The following is a 21,499-nucleotide window of genomic DNA, read 5'->3' as shown; positions in this document are numbered from 1 at the left end:
TCGTGACTCTTTGATGGTTAGTGATATTAATATATAAGACAAATATTTCATTCATTAATGTGTTTTTTCCACTTTACCAAGATCTTACAACATTATTATTATTTATTTTTCGTATTTATGTATTGTAGATATATGTTCACACACACACACACACACACACACACACACACACACACACACACACACACACACACACACACACACACACAGTGTACATTATATATATATATATATATATATATATATATATTTGATGTTTGTAAAATTTTGAATTTCAATAAACGGAAAAATGTAAATAGTTAAGTACATTTAAAAAGAACCATTTAATGAGAATTTATTTTCATATGTTAAAATATATCTTGCATACACACTTTAGCCACCTAAATTTAAAATCTCACTAGATTAAAAAAATAATTTCACACAGGTGTGCTTCTTAAAAAAAGCTAATCCTTTAAAGACCACTTTCCTTCATAAAAGATGCATAGGTGGCTATTATTTATTCATTATTCATTTAAACATTTTATTGAGTTCTATAAATATGCATTAACGTTAAGACTTTGTTTATTTTCCAAGAACTGTGTATATATTCTGTAAAAACACGTCAACAGTGTCCACTATACTTCATAATTCGGTAATTCTGTGTTGCTACAGCTGTGTGTTCTGGATCATTTGCTTTGCGTTTGGCATTTCTGACCGTAGAGATCATATTCTCTGTATAGGATGTATTGCTTCAGTCGGTCTGGCAATGGAAGGAAACTCATGAAAACTGGAGCTCTCAAGCGCAGTCGACCCAAACAAGCTCTGATCTTCAGCCGAGAGAGATGCTGTAGTCCGCGCACGTTCTCTGACAACACAAACACTACACTTAGATATCAAAACATGACATGAGCAGAGAAAAATCTGTTTCATGCACAAGTCAAAAGAAAAGGGTTCATATATTTTGTATTTGGAAAATGAAGCTTATTTTAAAACCCATTATTTTTTTGCATAGACATTTTCATAACAATTAAGCAGTTTTTTTGTCATTTGCAATTGTGATTCTCATTTTAAAGTAATTTTAAGTATTTTTTTAACTTCATTACAGTATTTTTGTCATTTAAATCAGCAATGAAAATGAAATGAAATATACAATGAAAATATAAAATATACAAACAAGTATTCACTGTAACTATTTACAATAGTATTATGAAATAAAGTATAATATAGCGAATATCTATTATTTTTTTATAAATTGTTATTGTACAAACCTTGAACTTACCTGTAATTTTTCATTTTAAAATATATTATTTAAAATAAACAGTAAAAAACATTCAACACACATATACAATATATACAAATACAATAATAATGTGTGAACAATTTACAGTAATTACTATTATTAATAGTAATATCAATAATCTATAATACTATTATTATACGAGGTATAATATAATGAATATCTATTATTGTTAGTAGTAAATAAATTGCTATTTTACAAACCTTGATTTTTGTCAATTTAAGTAAATTTTCACTGCATTACATTTTTTATATCAATCAGCAGTAAAAAACATACAATACAAATTTGATATGTATATAAATAATTAAATTAATATATATGTGTGTGTGATATAATTAGAAAATTTGTATTGTATGTTTTTACTACTGATTTGCATAAAAAATATGTGTATGTATATATATATATATATATAGATAGATAGATAGATAGATAGATAGATAGATATAGATATATAGAGAGAATATATTATTATTATTATTATCATCATCATCATCATCATTATAATTATGTACAAACCTTGAATTTTGCATATTTCAGCCCACTGTTTTTGCTCCATGAGCAAAGCCTTCAGTTTGGAGCAAACGGTAATGTGATCAACATAATCCAGCATGATGCGGACCAGGTTTCCTGAGAGATCCTTCAGCCATGAGACCGACATGAACTCGCAGAACTACAGGGAGAGGAAAAGAGGATTCAAAACAAATACAAAACATTCAATCAAACAGCAAACTCAATGAAATCAATCACCAGGGTGTCTTTAATGACAGCATCACTCCAGCCCTCAAAACCACTCGGCACATGAGATCCCTCCCCATACGAACAGTCGAAGCATCTCTGCACATCGTAACCATAGTTACACAGCATCCTCAGCACCACCTCGTCCTTCAGAGCGTATTGTAAGGCCGAGGGAAAGTGCGTGGTGTTCACCCTGCAGAAGTAATTCACATTGGCTCCATATCGAAGTAAAGTGTTGATAAGCTCATGGTTTCCCAGACGCAGCGCCACCTGGAGGCATTTGACGGGGTCCTGGTTGGGCATCGCTCCGGCCTCCAGTAAAACTCTGGCGGATGCGACGTCGTCATTGGATACGGCGAAGTAAAGCGCAGACTGGCGTTTATCATCATAGTTACGCCGAACCCATGGATGAAGCATGAAGTTGGGGTCGTAACCAGCGTTGAGCAGCATCTCCAGACAGTGTGTGTGTCCAGCAGCCGCTGCTGAATGAAGAGGACTGATGCCACTGTCATACACTGACTCCAGCGTCGTGATGGGTATCAGGAGAGCCAGAGCCCTGCGCACAAGTCCAGTCTCATCATTAATATAGCGCTATATACAACACACAGTTTCACAAAGCCGCTTTACAGTGATGGTGTATAGGGTGACCGAGCTTTTCCAGTTTTGGCTCCTATTACTTCAAAATAGAAATTAAGTCTCAGTTGAAAACTTATCTATTTAACTTCGCTTTTAGTTAAGGGTATTCTGTACATGGTAGTAATAACTTTTTTTTATTTAGTTTTCTTTCTCTCTACACTGATTGTAGCGGCACATAAAAACAATCCAAAAACCACTAAGGAGCTGAGTGGAGGAATAACTTCTGGGACACGTTTATCCTTGAAGCTTGCATGTTGTTTTATAGGTTTGCACGGTCAACAAAATACAGGTGAAACTCGAAAAATTTGAATATCTTGCAAAAGTTACAATTTTGATGATTATGGCTTACAGCTTATGAAAACCCCAAATTCAAAATCTCAAAAAATTAAAAAATTACATGAAATCAATTAAAAAAAAGGATTTTAAATACAGAAATGTCGGCCCTCTGAAAAGTATAATCATGCATATGTATATAGTTATATATATATATACTAAATATATTAGTTTCACCCTTTAATCTGAATTACTGAAATACAAGTTATGCATGATATTCTTATTTTTCGAGTTTCACCTGTATGTGCTCCAGCAATCAGCCCCATTCTTCCATAAGAACACACACACACACACACACACACACACACACACACACACACACACACACACACACACACACACACACACACACACACACACACACACACACACACACACACACACACACACACACACAAGTGTTTTAACCCCACTTAATTAATGACACTCCCATTATCATTTGGTCACATGACTTACCCATTACATGGCTGCTATACTGATCTCACTATAGAGTTGTGTGAGAGGCATATCTAAGAGTGTAGCCATGCCTTCATCTGCTAGGCTCTGCACATGTTTTTATATATGTATGTTTTATTGTGTTTAGTTATAACTGTGAAGCACTTTGGGCAGCAACAATGCTATTAAATATCCTATATATATAAAAATAAAAGTTGAAGTTGATAAACAAGAAAATAATCAATGATGCAAACAGAATTTGATTCTGCTGATTAGCAGCTCTAAAAAGGAGAGAGTAAACAGTCATTATTCAGTTGAAATCAGTTCAGTTTGGTTCAATAACTGTGTAAAAAGGTTTTTTTGTGTGTATATTTTTTAACATTTTGTATTGGAAAATGAAGCTTATTTTAAAACCCATTCTTTTTTTCATCTACTCCATCAATTATGGAATGAGAATGTTTTGTTTTGTTTTACTTCTGATTTCTATTACCTTGTCTGGGTTAATCATTTTAGTTTTTTTTTTTTTCATAAATGTATCATCACTATGCGATATATGTTAAGATGTCAACTGTAACGTTGACTACAATCTAACAGTGGTGTTCAAAATTCAATAAAATACTAATTATAAAAAATTAGCAGCTCTGGTGAAAACATTGATGTCATCGCCCAGTCCAGTTCAATTCTCCTCCAATACGCTTATTTCACAAAGCCATTATTTTAAATACAAATGCGCTGTCCTGAAGAAAACACGTGCAAATAGAAAACATCATCAGTTTGACAACACACTTGTGCTGCAAATACTCACATTATGACATTATCAGCCTGTTTCTATATTGGGTTGCATTGTGAGTCAAACGGATGTTTTCTTAATTTGCTGGTGTTTTGTATATTTGCATGTGTTTTCTACAGTTGCAGCGCATTGAGCTCTCTGAGTCAAGAACAAAAATGCTATTAAAAGTTGTTTTAACCGAACTTTGGGTCAAATATGGACAAACCCTAGCCTGGTCATTTCATTTCATTTGTACATAGTACTGAAGGAAAATGAAAATTGAGCGGAAGTACGTAGGAGGGCGGAGCCAGACTAGATAAACCCAGCCGTTGGGTTAAACTTTTACATTACATTTTTAACCCAACATTTGGGTTTATCCATATTTGACCCAAAATTGGGTTAAAACAACCAAGCATTTTTTAGAGTGAAGCGTTTCTGGGACAATATATATACATTCAAAAGTTTGAGGTCAGTAAGATTTTCTTTTTTTTAAGTAAGTAACAGTTTTATTCAGAAAGGATGCGTTAAATTGATCAAAAGTGACAGTAAAGACATTTATAGTGTTACAAAAGATTTCAATTTTAAATAAATGGTGTTCTTCTAAACTTTCACTTAATCAAAGAATCCTGAAAAATAAAACGTATCACGGTCTCAAAAAAAATATTAAGCAGCAAAAACTGTTTAAGCATCAGAAATGTCAGAATATTAGTATAATTTCATGCAAACGTCTAGGGTTTAGTTTACCAAAGAAATCAATACGAAGGCTTCGCCATGCGTCGTTACATTCACTGTCATAGAAGAAAACATGCGCGTCATATGATTGACACTAACTTCACATGTCCACGATGGGCCACTCTGTGGATGGGAAGGTGTCCCGTGTGTTTGGGGATGTTTGCATCCGCCCCGTACTCCAGCAGTAATGATATAACATCTGTGTTTCCAGAAGCAGACGCCTCGAACAGGATCGTTGCGCTGTCCTCAGCCTGAGACTCCACATCAGCACCTGAACACCAACACAAGCTTTTATTATTCACATGTTTGGATTCTGTGGGGTGAAAAGAAATTGTGCATTGTTAAAAGTTACACTTTTGCTTTAAAATACAGATTTCATTGAGTTTGATAGTGCAACAATACAACATTTTATTTTATTTAGCATATATATAGAAATAAAACACATTTTAAAATATTTAAGGAAAGACACTACAACCAAAAAACATTGTTTTTTCATGCACTGGTTAATTTTGAGATTTTGCTTCCATTACATGTTTTTTTTTAGGACTTGTGGAAAGAAAACATCCAAAAGTATATTTATTATTAAGTACATTCACATCATGTGTGAAATAAAATAAATGTCTTCATTTTAATTTTAGTTAAAATTTTAGTGAAAGATAAAATTCATCAAGTTAAACTAAATAAAAATGAGGAATGTTGCATCTAGGTGAAATAAAAAAAGTTTACATTTTGTCAGTTAAAGTTTATTTTATTTCAAGTAAATGCCACACATTGCTTTTTAAACAGCAGATACTGAGTCCTAGTTATTTTAGTATGATTAAGACACTGTTACAGTTTTTATTAATATTTTGAACTACTTTGATTTTTGAGTTAGTTTTAGTAATTTTGTCATGTTTTTTGTTATTTATTATATGCCTATTAATCCAGTCATTTTATGATAAAAAGTTGAAAAAATTCCTACAGAAGCAAACTCAACTGATTTTGTATCCTCAATATGTCCTGAGTAAGGAAAACAAGCCCCGAAGAATCCCATTAGGGGAACGTTTAGAAAAAGACCCAAATATTTCCTATTAATACGCCTATTCTTTTTTAAACGTGAATAGGGAAAAAAATTTAACCTTTAGATATCACCATGAAAATTACTGAGTTGATTACTTACATCAAGACAAACAAAAAATGTATTACAAGTTTTTTGAAATTGTTTGGACATGGACAAACGGTGCATAATCTAATTACATATGTGCTAATTTGCATAAATACCTACACAGATCTAAATATTGGTGAAAATGTCTTGTTGAATCCTGTTGACATATCACAGTAAAAAACTTAATGTTAATGTATCCCATTTAGTCTACCCCATGAACATTAAGACAGAGGCAGGAAGAAGTACTTTAGAAATCTGCTTTTATTCATTATTATTGAAGAGATTTTATTGAGAATTAAAAATCAGAGTTTGCTTCGGTTGCAATTTGTTTTAGGTTGACCGCCATTTTGGCTTAAAATGACTGGACTATATACAGTTTGTAATATTTTCACTTTTAGTAATTTTAGTTAACTTTTATTTTTATTATGGTTTTAATTTGAGTGAACTCTAATAATCCCCTGACCTCTCCGGAGAAGCGTTCGAGTGATCTCCAGGTGTCCCGCCTGCGCAGCTAACGCTAGCGGGGTCAGGCCGTAGGAGCTTCTGGGGTCAGGATGAGCTCCGCTCTTCAACAGCAGATCCACGAGCTCGTCCAGGCCCAGTCGAGCAGCTTCGTGCAGGGCAGTCCTGCGGTGCGCCCCCTCCTGGTCAACTCTCGCGCTGAAGTTGAGCAGAAGCTTCGCCATGTCGTAGTGGTTATTTCTTATAGCTGTGGGAATAAAAAGACTTGGCCAGGAAGATTAAAAACTAAACTTAAAGGTGCATTGTGTAATATATCTGAGGATCTATTGACAGAAATGCAATATAAGATACATAACTATGTTTTCAGTGGTGTATAAAGACCTTGCATAATGAACCGTTATGTTTTTATTACCCTAGAATGAGACATTTATATCTCCATAACCGCAGGCTCCCCCTTCTATGGAGGTCGACGACATATTGTGTGGTCATGTTTCTAGCGTAGCCGACAGCGAACACACAGCGCTACAGAGCGCGTTTCCTCACTACCTTGAAAAATAAGTTTTCAGTGGTGTATAAAGACCTTACTTAATGAACCGTTATATTTGTATTACCTTAGAATGAGCAGTTTCTGTCTACACACACCACGGGTTCCCTTACATTGAAATGCGCCAACGTGTTTCTATGGTGGCCCTAAACGGACAAACGCGTTTCGTTACTATGTTGCTCTACGTGCAAGGAAGCAAGCTTAGTTCAGCGAATAAAACACTGACACAATGATGAACAAGCAACAATAATATTCACAATAACATATAGTTTTACTGAATAATTAAGTAAACATGATTTCTTGATTTATCCTTGTAAAGAAACCTCATTGCTGAACTGCTACTCTCTGCTGTCTCAGACGATGACATATTTTCCTGTCGGCCACCGTAACATTTGTTGGTTGCAATTCGTAACCTCACCACTAGATGCCGCTAAAAATCACACACTGCACCTTTAATGATGCACCTTTAGTGCGTGTGTGTGTGTGTGTGTGAACAGAGGAGAGTCTGCTGGAGAAAAGAGAGACAGACCTTGTAATAAAAAAAGAATCAACATCAGCTTGGCGTTTCAGAGATGGAGAACTGAGGGATCTGAAATGTTGTACAAGTGACGCGGAGATGATGGTGTTTTTATTACTCAACAGGAGAGTAAGTGTTTTATTGAACAGATAAACTGTCATATGAGTCTCTCTAACAGAGTTCTCTGTAAAGCTTTATCTATTGTGAAGATCATTTCATTACGGTTGTTGTAGTATCGTGTGTATTAACGGGTAAAACTACAGTAACGTCTTCAGATCCAGATCCTTTCATCTCAACTGGTTATATCTCTGACGCCTAGCAGTGAATGTTTTATCAGCAGTATAATCTATATCTCTTTTATTAGTTATGTGAGAAAGGATCATACACATTTGCACAGTCATGCAGAGCCGACGCACAACTAAAATAATGTTCTTCCGAAAAAGACATGCAGTTTTGTTTTTTATATCCCATACTAGAGGGTCATAAGTTACATAGTGTACCTTTAAATAATATTTAACTTTATTAGAGTCCACACGACATATTATATATATATACATACACTGCTGTTCAAAAGTTTTGGGTCGGTAAGATTTCTAATGTTTTTAAAAGAAGTCTCTTCTGCTCACCAAGGCTGAGTTTATTTGATTAAAATACAAAACAAACCCAGTAATATTGTGAAATATTATTTCAATTTAAAACAGCTGTTTTCTATGTGAATAAATAGTAAACTGTAATTTATTCCTGTGACCAAAGCTGAATTTTCAGCATCATTACTCCAGTCTTCAGTGTCACATGATCCTTCAGAAATCACTATAATATGATGATTTGTTGCTCAAGAAACATTTATGATTATGATCACAGTGCTGCTTCATATTTTTGTGCAAACCGTGATTTATTTTTCCTGGACTCTTTGAAAGTTCAAGAGAAAAGCATTTAATTAAAAAATAAATATTTTGCATTATTATGAATGTCTTAACTGTCACTTTTGATCAATTTAATGCGTCCGACTCCGTTCTGAAGAAAAGTATTAATTTCTTTAAAAAATTAAAATAAAGAAATAAATCTTTTTGACCTCAAACTTTTTAACGGTAGTGTATATCTCTCGTTTGTAACCAATTGAAGAATGATGTGTTTCTGACCCACGACGAGAGGAGAGTCCTGGTCCTGGTCCAGGCTGTCTGCGCCGCTGCCGTTCTCCAGCAAGAAACAAGCGTTGTCCAAAAGACCTTTTTCCACCGATAAGAAGAGCGCGGTCTTCCCCCGGTGAGTCTGTCTGTGCTTCGCATCCTCAGGAGAGGCTGTTGAAGAGTTCAGATCACAGTTACTGAGATGAGTAAAACACATGAGAACTATATTACTGATTCAAAACAGTGTGCATCCTCACGACAAACCGGTAAATGTGATCTGAAGGATGTTCTGGTTGTTCTGCACGGCGGCCTCTTGTAACGGCAGGAAACCTGTGTCGTCCTCTTCAGAGAAAGCCTGATGATGGACAGTCAGTTTACGGAGAGTGTTTTCATCTCCTGATGAAGACATTAGCAAACAGAAGCAGATCAGTTATATAAGTGAACATCATGACTAGCACCAAACCAACACTAACTAGCATAAACCTGCAGATATTACATTTACTATTTAAATGGGATGATAATAATGGTAATATTCAGGTGAAACTCATGAATCCTGATGTCAAGGTCATAAATCACTCATAAATAGACTAACAAACTAACAATTAATACATATTATTTATGAAAATATTATTTATAAAGCCTGGGAACATTTTGGAATATTAAGGTCAATATATATTGCGCTAATTTATATTATTATTGACAATTAAGTACATCTTTCCCAAAAAAATTAATAATAATTAATGATAGTAGGCCATGTTGTTGTCACAGAGTCCCAATAAAGTATTCCAGTATTTTTATATAATGCAGAACAAATGTTTAACTATAATCTCTATTGAGAATATAAGAATTTAAAAAAGAATTAACAATATTATTTATTTTTAATCAAATGTTTTATTTATGTATTTTTATTTTAATCAAATTTATTAATGTATTATTTATTTAAATCAAATTTAAATTATTTGAATCAAATGTTCACTCATTAATTGATATTTACTGGGTATACTGATGTTTACTAATTTATTATTTAACTGATAATTAAACTGAATAATTTTAACTAATTTTAATCCATTTATTGTAATTATTATTACTAATTTATTTTAAATACTACAATAAAATAAATTGTATTTGGCATGAAAACATTGTTACAATCTACAAAAAAACTAAAAAAAAAAATGCAATTGTCCTTAAAAATAGTTATATAAATTAATTTAATCAAATGTTTACTCATTAATTGATATGGGTATACTGATGTTTACTCATTTATTATTTAACTGATAATTAAACAGAATAATTTTAACTGACTTTAATTTTAATCAATTTATTTGTATTATTACTACTAATTTATAAATACTAAAATAAATTAAATTGTATTTGGCATGAAAACATTGTTACAATCTAAAAAAAAAATGCAATTGCCCTTAAAAATAGTCATATAGCATTCAATTTTCTCCTTTTTTATTTTTATTTTGGTGTGAATCTAACCTGGATATGTTTTTGTGTGATTCCCCATTCATACCATGCTTTATTGCATTGAATATCTTCTCTCTCTCAGGGCTGATCTGAATAATCCTGCAGACAAGAATACAACAGTATCAGCAACATCTGTGTATCAGCAGAAAGTGTGTGTGACCTGCAGGCGTCACCAGACACACACTTCTCCTTGAACTCGGTTTGCTTGTGTCGCTGACGGAGACTCTGTTCGATCATGAGTTGAGTCTCAGAATCATCGTCAGAAATCCCTTCGGATGTTTCCAAATCCATGATGTTGATCTCCTGTGAACCTGCTACAGAAAATACCTGCGATCTGCAACACACACTGAAAACTGTAAATAACACCTGAGCAAATCAATGTGATGTTTAAATGCTTTAACGCATGTTAATATCATGACATGTAGGCCTAGCACAATAATCATTAGCAGTGTGTGTAGATTCAAATGTCATTTTCACGTTACCTTTTTCTGACAGCAAGTGTTGTTGTTCGGTCCTCTGTGGGTTTGGGGGGTCGCATTGACTGCATACTCGGTTATTTAATATTTAGGTCACAGTTCTTCTATAAATACCTGGTCATGCGACACAGAAGGACACATTAGTGCAGGGCTTTTCAATCTTTTCAATCCCCCAAATATTATCATCCTCATGCGAGGGAGCCCAAACCTAAAATTTAAAAGGCGGATATGTCATGTAGACCCAATTAATTCTGTGAAAAATGAATATTATTAATATGAAAAATATTTATTTATTTCTATTATTTTACATCATTGCATTTTTCTACTCACTGTGGTACTGTACTTTTTAATCAAATTATTTGAATCAAATGTATTAATTTATTATTTATTTAAATCAAATTGAATTGATTTATATTAATAAATTTTTTGTTTTAATCAATTGATTTACTTAGTTTAATCTTAATTTCATTTAATTTTTATTAGATTTTTACACTGCTTATTCAAATTAAGTTTGAATTATTTAGTTCGTTTTATCAAATTTATTTTATTTATTTAAATAAAATTGTATTTTATTAAAAAAAGTATTTAAATATTTTTAAGCATTTAATTTTATTCAAATGTATTAATTTAAATACATTTTATTTTTTTATTTTAATCTAAATTATTTAGTTAGTTTAATCTTATTTTATTTATTTTATATATTTTTTATTAATGTAGTTATTTATATACTTGAATCAAATGTTTTAATTTAAATCCCATTTATTTTAATTATTTTATTTATTATTTATTTTTAATAATCAATAATTATTTCAATAATGCAATTTGAAAACCCCTGCTTTGGTGGATGGTCCGCGCGCGCGCACGCACACGCACACACGCACACACACACACACACACACACTTTCAGTCGGTCATTCTGCAACATCAAATGTGCCATGGTACCATTTTTTTTCCACATGGCATCATTATCGCTGCTTTATGGGCTGTTGTGCGGGAATATTAATTACATCATGCATCTGAACACTAGATGGCAATGTTTAATATGTTTGCACAGATTCAGATTCCATTCTTGCAGAAAAGAATACTAGAATACTGCCTAACATATTTTTAAAAATAAAAGTTTTTACAAACCAATAGCTGAAGTATATGCAACATCAAACATTTCACATGAATTAAATCAGTGACTGAAGATCAGTTAAAATCTTACTAAAATGCTTTAAATCTAAATGTGTGTCATATTTTTATTTTCGACTCCCCAATCAAACAAGTAGACTCATGTTAGAGATTTAAAAATCATAGTTTAGCTATATTGCGTCCGGTTGCATTGCAGTGGTGTACAGTTATCCATACATAAATCTGAATACAGTCACAGTTTAGATTATTTAATGCAGAAACAGTAGGAATACTATTGTGGAAAGCCAATTGCAAGTATTCAATGGATATATTATTAGCATACCATGTTCTGTGCAGCATACATTTTATGTTGCTTACCTTTTTTTTTTTATTATTATATGAAACCGTACTCAATATGCATTATTATAGAACAACTTTTGAAAGCCCAATCAAATAAAATAAGATTAAATTGGTAAAAAAAATTTTTTACAAAAAAGCAGCTGTAAACTGTTGAGGAAAGAGAGACTAAACAAAAGATTCCTTTTTGAGATGCATCAGAAAACCAACAACGCTAACGTTAATTTCCGTTTTCATAAAATAATCATAGATTATATAAAATCTCTCACAAGGTAACTGATGGCTAGGCATAAAACACACACAAATGCTGCTTTGACACACATTGCTTGATGAATCAGATTCGGTCTGCAGCTGATGCAATAATGTTCTGGGTTGATTCTAGGCCGGGACAGCATTGACACCAATCTGACAAAACATATTTCATCACTTCATAACTCACCTTATGTGTTCCTGTCCTAATCTGCCCAGAATCCTCTTATATTGCACTCTTTCATTCGTCTTTTAGGAAGGTGGTTTGCCTCGGCCTGTAATCGCCTTTGGAAATGTCTAGGCTGGATCTTGTATAAAGTCTGCAAAGAACAAAAATAAACATCAGATTTTTGTGCTATAGTTTAAGACATTTTTTGTTGCATCTGCATAATAACATGCATATAATGTTTTGAAAGCACCTCCATTAGTGCATCTCACCCGATTTATCTATATAAAAACGTGCGAATGGACTTTAATGGAAGAAATGGATTATGTATTTAAAAGCGGCCACTCAGAGATCGATAAAGCTGGCCTCGTTCAGTTCATCAATGACCACGAGCAACTGTTCAACACCAGCTGCAAATGTGCATTAGGAAATCAGCCTGGGTCAATTCTTTTCAGGCACGTTTGGCCTAATTAAATGAAGTAATTAAGCAATTTAATCAAATTTTATGTAGAATTATATTACAAAATGTTATTGATAAGATTAGCAGCTGTAAATTAAATAGGAAAACTAATCTAAATACTAAATAAATAATAAAATTGTATTTTTGGAGTCTTTTCCTTTGACTGATTTCTTAACAGCTTGCTAATCTCTTAACATTGCATGTTCAGTGAGTTATCTCAGAAGTAAATAGGATTTTTTGCATTTTTAATTCAATTTTATATTAAAAACAGTTTTGATCAAATAAAATAAGATTAAATAGTTCAAGATTAAAACATCTATAGAGACAGCTAATCAAAACAAAACAAAAAATACAATAAAATAAATATTTTCCTTTCACTGAAAGAGCTTCAAAACATCTTGCTAATCTCTTTATGTGGCATGTTTAATTTAGCAAGATACGGTCTCAAAAATGAATGAATTTGCATTTTTAATCCAATTGTATGTAAAAAAAAATGTTAATAAAGCCAAATGTAAGAGAGTCTGTTTACATTTTGGAGTCTTTTTCTAAACAGCTTGCTAACCGTCTCTTGCGCAGCCAAACACCGCTGTAAACATAGTAACAATCATTTCCAAAAGTACATCTCGGAGCCTGCAGTGGGACGTCCTTCGGTTGCATTAACACCACCTGCAGAGAGCGAGATTGAGAAAACAACACACACACACACACAAGCACTGCAGCAGAAACACAGCACTGCTTTACACAGGTTATCTCAGGTCATCGCTAGCTCTTCCGCTTACAGTGATCTGAAGACATCAAGAAGAGTCACTCCATGTGCCATACCTTAAATATACCTATAAAGATACCTAACCTTTCTTAAACTGGACACACTCTGAAGACTTCATCTTTTAAAACTATTATATCATCTTTGTTCACGGACACTTGCAACTGCTTCACTACATAATAATAGTGTTGTCTACTGTGTTGTGTTTTTAATTGTATTTTATGTAATTGCTAAAACTATGTATTTCAGCCCTATAAACAAAATGGTCACACTTTACAATAAGGTTCATTAGTTAATTTATTAACTAACATGAACTAACAATGATCAAAACATTTGTTACAGTATTCATTAATATTTGTTAACGTTAGTTAGTAGAAATCCAGCTGTTCATTGTTTGTTCATGTTAGTTCACAGTGCATTAAATAATGTTAACAAATACAATGCTTGAATTAAATAATGTATTAGTAAATGTTGAAATTAATATGATCTAAGATTAATAAATGCTGAAGAAGTATTGTTCATTCTTAGTTCATATTAACTACGGTAGTTTACTAATGAACCTTATTGTAAAGTGTTACAAAAAAATAAAAAATAAATAAATATGCAGCTATTATTTTTCCAAGCCTGGTAACTGATAAATGTGTGGAAAAGGCATGAGCTTACAGTGAAGTAAGGACTGATGTGCATGTAGAGATCAGGATATAAGGGGCTTGAGGGTGGAATACAATTTCTTATTGTCTTAAAGTCAAATTTGCTCTGAAATACAGCTGGGTTGCATATGCAGTCAGTCAGAAAATCAATGTTATTGGTGTAGTGCAGATGAGCGGACCGTTCCAGTTTTACACCCATGTGCATTTGGATGGGTAATGTTCCAGAAACAATAACAGCCGCTACGGAAATCATAGAGGATAAAAGATGAAATACTGCTCAGATGGGGGAAAGCAGAACTTAATGTATCCGAAACACCAGCCGGATCGGTCTCACAGCAATGCAAGATTACAAGCTGTTTAATGGACCGTCAACTAATTAATTCCACTAACAACTAATTTGCAACATGTGGAACTTTAATTCTTTAGAAATGTACAAGCTATTCTATTTTTCCAGATCTAGTGTTTATATCGCAACCTCAGGAGAAGCACATTCAGTGTTTACTCTTCCACATCATTTCCCCACAAACTTTTAAAAGAGTTAAAGCACGATCCAATCCACACCTGCCTCCTTTTAGAAAACCCACCAGATACATTATACGAACCGGTGATCATTTCACAGGGCATCAACAGATGCACTCTTACTTCACAGGAGAAAAAACTGCATTTTGAGTCTCAAATGTGTTTTAGTCCCACATGATTTACCTGTTATGAAACTAGAATGTGATTTTGAGGCCAGGAGCCGTCTGGATTCTGGGAACAATCACAGCGTTCACTGCCACGGTCAGTCAGCTTCACATTATTGAGAGAGAAAGAGAGAGAGATTCTGCACGAGGACAGGAAGCCACTTCAGTGCTGTGAGAGGCTTTTATTGCACTCTTTCTCCAGCACAGAAGTCAGATGATTGACAGGTCACCAGTGTAACATGCAGGATTCCCCGATTCACAAAAAAAAAAAAAACGTTTCAATTGTTTTTTGGACTTTTTAAAAGTCTATATCGATCATCAGGTTAATCCATAAACACTCACCTAAAGGATTATTAGGAGCACCATACTAAAACTGTGTTTGACTTGTGTCTTTCGCCTTCAGAACTGCCTTAATTCTACGTGGCATTGATTCAACAAGGTGCTGAGAGTATTCTTTAGAAATGTTGGCCCATATTGATAGGATAGCATCTTGCAGTTTATGGAGATTTGTGAGATGCACATGGCCCTGAAAGATGCGTACGCCACTTCCGACGCATAAGTTGTGATTTATAAAAACAAACTTGACGGGAAAAATTGCGCACCTGCACGCAAACTCTGACCCATGCGTACGAACGTTTTGGAGATGGAGCAGTTTGGCGACACCGATGGTGAGCTGGAGTTAAATGTCTTTTTGGTCACTTTTAGACAGAAAATCTAAAGAAAATTATACATATACAGAAAGATAATACAAATATAATTTTACTCACCAAGCCTATCACATGAAGCAAACATCCATCCCTTTTTAAATGTCCGCCCCAGCGAGCGCGTTGGGCCGTTTAGTGAAACTGACGCATATATAGCCGTAAATCTTCATTATACCGGTAAGTCCTAATCATAAATACAGTGCATGTTCACAATAGCAGTTTAAATACATAAAATAATGATTTAAACTATGTTTTACTTCTGATGTAAACATTTAGATTAAATATGCCATTCTGATTAATGGAGTTAAACACTTAAATTACATGAAATCATTACTGAGAAGTTACAACATTTTTTATATTCAATAAATAGAAATATTTGTTGTGGATGCAATGCTTTCGAACACTTTTCCTCTGGCATGCTGTGTTTTAATGTTTTAACTACAGAGATAATTGCTTATGATAATAGCAGATTGAGATTGAGAAAATAGTTTCGTGCAAATAATGCACAACAAGGTCTACCTGTTTCCATTAAAAATATAAATCAAATAAAAATACTCTTTGGCCAGTGGAAAAGATTAAGAAAAACTTTCTCCGAAATGTATTTTACACTATTTGATTTATTCAAAAACAAAGCAAGGATAGGCTACTAAATAATTTTTTATTAATGTAAGTAATCTGACAGCACATCCGTATTTCATATTTTCCAAATGTCTTGTACCGTTAAACATGTTATCATGTGGATGAATAATCATATGCAAATGATATACAGATGAGGATATGCATAGTAAAACTAGGCGCTGTAAGCTCCATATATGGTTGTTTCGGGGAGGAGACGCATGAGCACAATCTTCCGCTAACTGGGATTTATAAAGTGAATTCAGCGCAGGTTCTGGCGTACGCACGGTTTTATAAGTCTGAATATTTGTTTGCGTACGCCATTTTTGGCTTTCGGACGCACGTACACTTTTAGTAAGGATTCTACGCAGTTTTATAAATGAGGCCCCTGGTGACTATGGGGGCCATTTTAGTACAGTGAACTCATTGTCATGCTCAAGAAACCAATTTGAAATGATTCGAGCTTTGTGACATGGTGCATTATCCTGCTGGAAGTAGCCATCAGAGGATGGGTACATGGTGGCCATAAAGGGATGGACATGGTGAGAAACAATGCTCAGGTAGGCCGTGGCATTTAAACGATGCCCAATTGGCACTAAGGGGCCTAAAGTGTGCCAAGAAAACATCCCCCACACCATTACACCACCACCACCAGCCTGCACAGTGGTAACAAGGCATGATGGATCCATGTTCTCATTCTGTTTACGCCAAATTCTGACTCTACCATCTGAATGTCTCTACAGAAATCGAGACTCATCAGACCAGGCAACATTTTTCCAGTCTTCAACTGTCCAATTTTGGTGAGCTCTTGCAAATTGTAGCCTCTTTTTCCTATTTGTAGTGGAGATGAGTGGTACCCGGTGGGGTCTTCTGCTGTTGTAGCCCATCCGCCTCAAGGTTGTGTGTGTTGTGGCTTCACAAATGCTTTGCTGCATACCACGGTTGTAACGAGTGGTTATTTCATTCAAAGTTGCTCTTCTATCAGCTTGAATCAGTCGGCCCATTCTCCTCTGACTTCTAGCATCAACAAGGCATTTTCGCCCACAGGACTGCCGCATAGTGGATGTTTTTCCCTTTTCAAACCATTCTTTGTAAACCCTATAAATGGTTGTGCGTGAAAATCCTAGTAACTGAGAAGATTGTGAAATACTCAAACCGGCCCGTCTGGCACCAACAACCATGCCACGCTCAAAATTGCTTAAATCACCTTTCTTTCCCATTCTGACATTCAGTTTGGAGTTCAGAGATTGTCTTGACCAGGACCACACCCCTAAATGCATTGAAGCAACTGCCATGTGATTGGTTGATTAGATAATTGCATTAATGAGAAATTGAACTGGGTGTTCCTAATAATCCTTTAGGTGAGTGTATATACGGTTTTTAAATTACATTGATCTCCGTTATGAGATTTGAAAGCATCCGCTTGAGAAATACTTTTTGTTTTGCAGCATTAACATACTGTGCATAATTACATCAACTTTTAATCCTGCCTTTCCAGATCTCGATATTAGATGGAATATGACCTTGATAACCACAACCAACTAATTCACATTGAACTGTAAGACATATTTAAAATATAATCTATAAATATTACTCAAGACCATCACTACTATACAGAATTGGCAATAAAAAAATCATGCTTAAATGTTGTGAATCCAGAAATACTATACTGAACCTATTGTACTATACTGAAAACCTAAAAGTATGAGATTTTAATATTAGCAGAGAAGGAACTTTAAAACAACATGTTTCTGTTTCATTCGTTTCATCAGGGATAACTTTTATAGGAAAAAACGTTCCAGCACTTCTGCTTCCATCGTCCTCAAGCCAATGGGTTTTTGGTTAAATAACTGAAATGATTAACAAGCTCAAAATCTTTTCATATTGTACTGTTCAAAATAAAAAACATCAGTAATATCACTTATGATATATATTTTAAGTTTTTACTTGTCTTAAAAAAAGGGAATTGCTAAAGTGTCTGGGCAGGGACATTTAGCATCATCAGCCGCAAAGGAAAAATCTTCTACTCACTTTTACAGCCTCGTGGTGTTCATTATCACGCTCGTGCAAACTATTTTAACTCAGAAAACTAATGTTTTCTTTTAAAATAAACTGAAATTGTCGTCAGTCGTTTACATTGAAGTCACGTGACCGTGACACTTATTTTCTTTACTTCCGCCGATTATATTTAGGCTTCAAAATTCCAGACTGATCTCATGAAATGGCGTATGTATGACACGGCAATTCGTATCTCCATTTTTGGCGTGCTAACAACACGCATAATCACTTTTCAGCGTGTTTATGAACGCCCTTGACTTAACGTTACATCACATATAAATATATGACCTACCCCAACCCCGTCCCTAAACCTACCCGTCACTGGGGTTAATACCATTTATGAGTCTTCCCCTACCATCATAGGAAAAAAAATATCGCTCCCCAGATGTAGATATACATTTTGCTTCGTTTCGCTCGGACATTTAACGGCGTACACATACACGCGGAATCACTCGGACATTTAATGGCGTAGACATACACGCGGAAAGATGACGGTTCGTTTCGGTGTGGACATACACGCGGATAGCTAAAAATGCGTATAGATAACACGCCACTTGACTTGAAAGTGGCGTGTATGTTTACGCAAAGTCATGATGTCATGTTGAAAATTCATAAAAGTTGTTCATTTGTGAAGATTATCCCAATGGATAAAACGTGTAAGAATCAAACTTCAGCTGGTCTCAGTCAGAGCATATTTTCTGCAATAATCTAAAAGCCAATGGACAAATCTCATTGGTTGAGGGCATCACGGTGGTGTTAACTTACGTCATCACCGCAGCACACACTTCTAACCATCTAAACTTCAAAGCATTCTAGAAAAGACACAAATGGACAGTTTATGGAACAGAAAAAATTCCTTTTATTGTGATTTCACCAAGAACAGTTTATGATCTGGGTCTCTCCTTCTTGCCTTTGTACAGAGCCAGAAGAGAAACGTTGGCCACCTTCACCACCTTGAATCGAACACCAGGGATATCACCCACGGCGTGTCCCTTACGACCGAATCCTGCCACCAGAACCTCATCGTTTTCCTGGAACAGAGAAATTATGTGGTTCATTAATGCACTATTTTATTCTCTTAAACTGAAATATAGCAAATAATGTCTAGTTACTAGGGGTTTAACAATATATCGTGTCACAATATATCGCAATACAAAAATGCAACAATATGTTTCATGGATAGTGACAATATGTATTGTGTTTAGTTCACCCAAAATAAAAATTACTATGCGAGGAAAAAATTCAAGTTTACAGAGTTTGTCTCAGTACTACATTAAACTACTATATATAATGTTGAATATAATGTAAAATAATACAATGGGGAATATTTGTGGGTCCTGATAATGCCAAATGTCTCATAATAATAATAATACATTTATGTTGTCAGTAAAACGTGGCCTACATTATTTTAAATATAACTAGTCTAAAATAATTCTGTATTTTCAGCTTCAAAATCATCAATATTTTATATTCTGGTGTTACCATTGTCCTGTGCATTGGGTTACCAGCACCAAGTCAAAGCCTATTCATTTACACCCACAACGTAATATCAAATTTAGCATTTTAATCTTTAACCATATGTCTTGGAGTATCGAAATAATATCGTATCGTGAGTTCAGGATCGTGATATGAGTCAAATTGTGAAATGAGGGTATCGTTAAACCCCTACTAGTCTAGTTACTAGTGCATGAATCCAATTTACCTCAATGAAATTCAAGCAGCCGTCGTTGGGCACGAAAGCTGTGATCTTCTTGCCGTTCTTGATCAGCTGGACCCTGACGCACTTCCTGATGGCAGAGTTGGGCTGCTTGGCTTCAACACCACTGTCATGATGACAAACAAAGTTAACGTCATTTATTCCTTTGTAAACCCACATATTCATCTTTGTCTTGATGAACATCGCCTTACACTTTCTCAAGCACGATGCCTTTGGCGTGAGAAGCTCCACCGAAGGGGTTGGCCTTCAGAGCGGTCCCCAAATGAGCCTTCTTGTACTGTTTATCATGCCATTTCTGCTCGCGGCGGTGGTTCCGCAGTTTTCTAGCAGTACGCAGTCCACGACACTTGCCTAAAGGAGGAAAAAGGAGAAAGGCATAAGAAAAAGCAGTAGTTTCAAGTTGTTCATATACCCAGAATCCCACTGTTAACATCCATGACATTGTAAATCATTTGCAATTACAAGGAAATCTTTTATACCTATAAAACAGATTAGAACTAAATACAACTCACTGAAAATAAATAAATCGCCCACATTTATACGGCAGATGTTGTTTGTTCACTTGGTGACTGTCAAGAGCTTCAAGATGCTCATCAAAATACAAACCACAATTACAGGTATGGTTGTTTCGGATTCATCGTTTAAGAGTCAAAAGGCATTAAAGAAACCTTCTAGCAAGAGGATTCACTTAAGATTCAAACTAAAGTTACTGTTATGCCGTCTTAAATTACCCTAGAAAAAACAATGTTGCCATAATTTTAAAGCATATATATAGAAATATATAAAATGCAAATAAAAAGGCCGTTTAATACTGTGAATGAACGTGTAAATAAAGATCATCTCAGAGTGTTTAGTGCATCACTGTATGAGCAGCTCATGGCCGCTCCACGATGCCTCCGTTAGAAAACACAAAATAGCTACAAAAACGGCTTCATAGCGATCATCACTACATATAAAGCGATACATGAAGCTTTTAACGACATGTAAACCCAGATAATTATGAGATAAAATTAAGTATTACAGCTTTTTGTGAAGTTTTATTGTCGCCTCACACGTACCCATGATCGCGTGCTCTGAGTCCGGACAGGAAAGAACGATCACGTGACGCTCTGCACAAATGACTGCTGGAAGGACCCCACGGTACGCCAAAGCGAGTGCCTGTACAAAAGGACGTGACTGTGTCTATTAAGTGTTTACTCTCTAATTAATCTACCTATCTATCTATCTATCTATCTATCTATCTATCTATCTATCTATCTATCTATCTATCTATCTATCTATCTATCTATCTATCTATTTATGCTTCTT

General features: G+C 34.6%; 2 protein-coding genes across 5 annotated transcripts; both read right to left on the bottom strand.

Moving 5' to 3' along the window:
• Positions 1-304: 304 nt before the first annotated feature.
• asb14a (ankyrin repeat and SOCS box containing 14a) lies at positions 305-13,933 on the bottom strand. 4 transcript variants are annotated; one of them, XM_077204207.1, is made up of 13 exons: positions 13,564-13,933; positions 12,566-12,695; positions 10,663-10,770; positions 10,341-10,514; positions 10,227-10,279; positions 8,975-9,106; positions 8,723-8,881; positions 6,524-6,769; positions 5,016-5,187; positions 2,204-2,567; positions 2,024-2,110; positions 1,793-1,946; positions 305-844 (listed from the first exon to the last, which is right to left on the bottom strand). In XM_077204207.1, the coding sequence occupies exons 3-13, from the start codon at positions 10,725-10,727 to the stop codon at positions 666-668; spliced, it is 1,785 nt and encodes a 594-aa protein (XP_077060322.1). In that variant the 5' UTR covers positions 10,728-10,770; positions 12,566-12,695; positions 13,564-13,933; the 3' UTR covers positions 305-665. The 4 variants fall into 4 exon arrangements, with proteins under 4 accessions (XP_077060322.1, XP_077060320.1, XP_077060319.1 ...); XM_077204205.1 differs by having other exon boundaries at positions 2,024-2,567; positions 10,663-10,864; XM_077204204.1 differs by having other exon boundaries at positions 2,024-2,567.
• A 5,376-nt stretch (positions 13,934-19,309) lies between these two features.
• Positions 19,310-21,325, bottom strand: rps23 (ribosomal protein S23). The gene is made up of 4 exons (XM_077204203.1): positions 21,250-21,325; positions 20,383-20,542; positions 20,177-20,297; positions 19,310-19,505 (listed from the first exon to the last, which is right to left on the bottom strand). The coding sequence occupies exons 1-4, from the start codon at positions 21,251-21,253 to the stop codon at positions 19,359-19,361; spliced, it is 432 nt and encodes a 143-aa protein (XP_077060318.1). The 5' UTR covers positions 21,254-21,325; the 3' UTR covers positions 19,310-19,358.
• Positions 21,326-21,499: the final 174 nt, after the last annotated feature.

The sequence above is a fragment of the Siphateles boraxobius genome, unplaced genomic scaffold, assembly GCF_051911475.1.
Source record: "Siphateles boraxobius isolate OS27281-9 unplaced genomic scaffold, OSU_SipBor_1 5, whole genome shotgun sequence".
NCBI classification, from domain to species: domain Eukaryota; kingdom Metazoa; phylum Chordata; class Actinopteri; order Cypriniformes; family Leuciscidae; genus Siphateles; species Siphateles boraxobius.
This window is presented reverse-complemented; position numbering and strand designations above follow the sequence as displayed.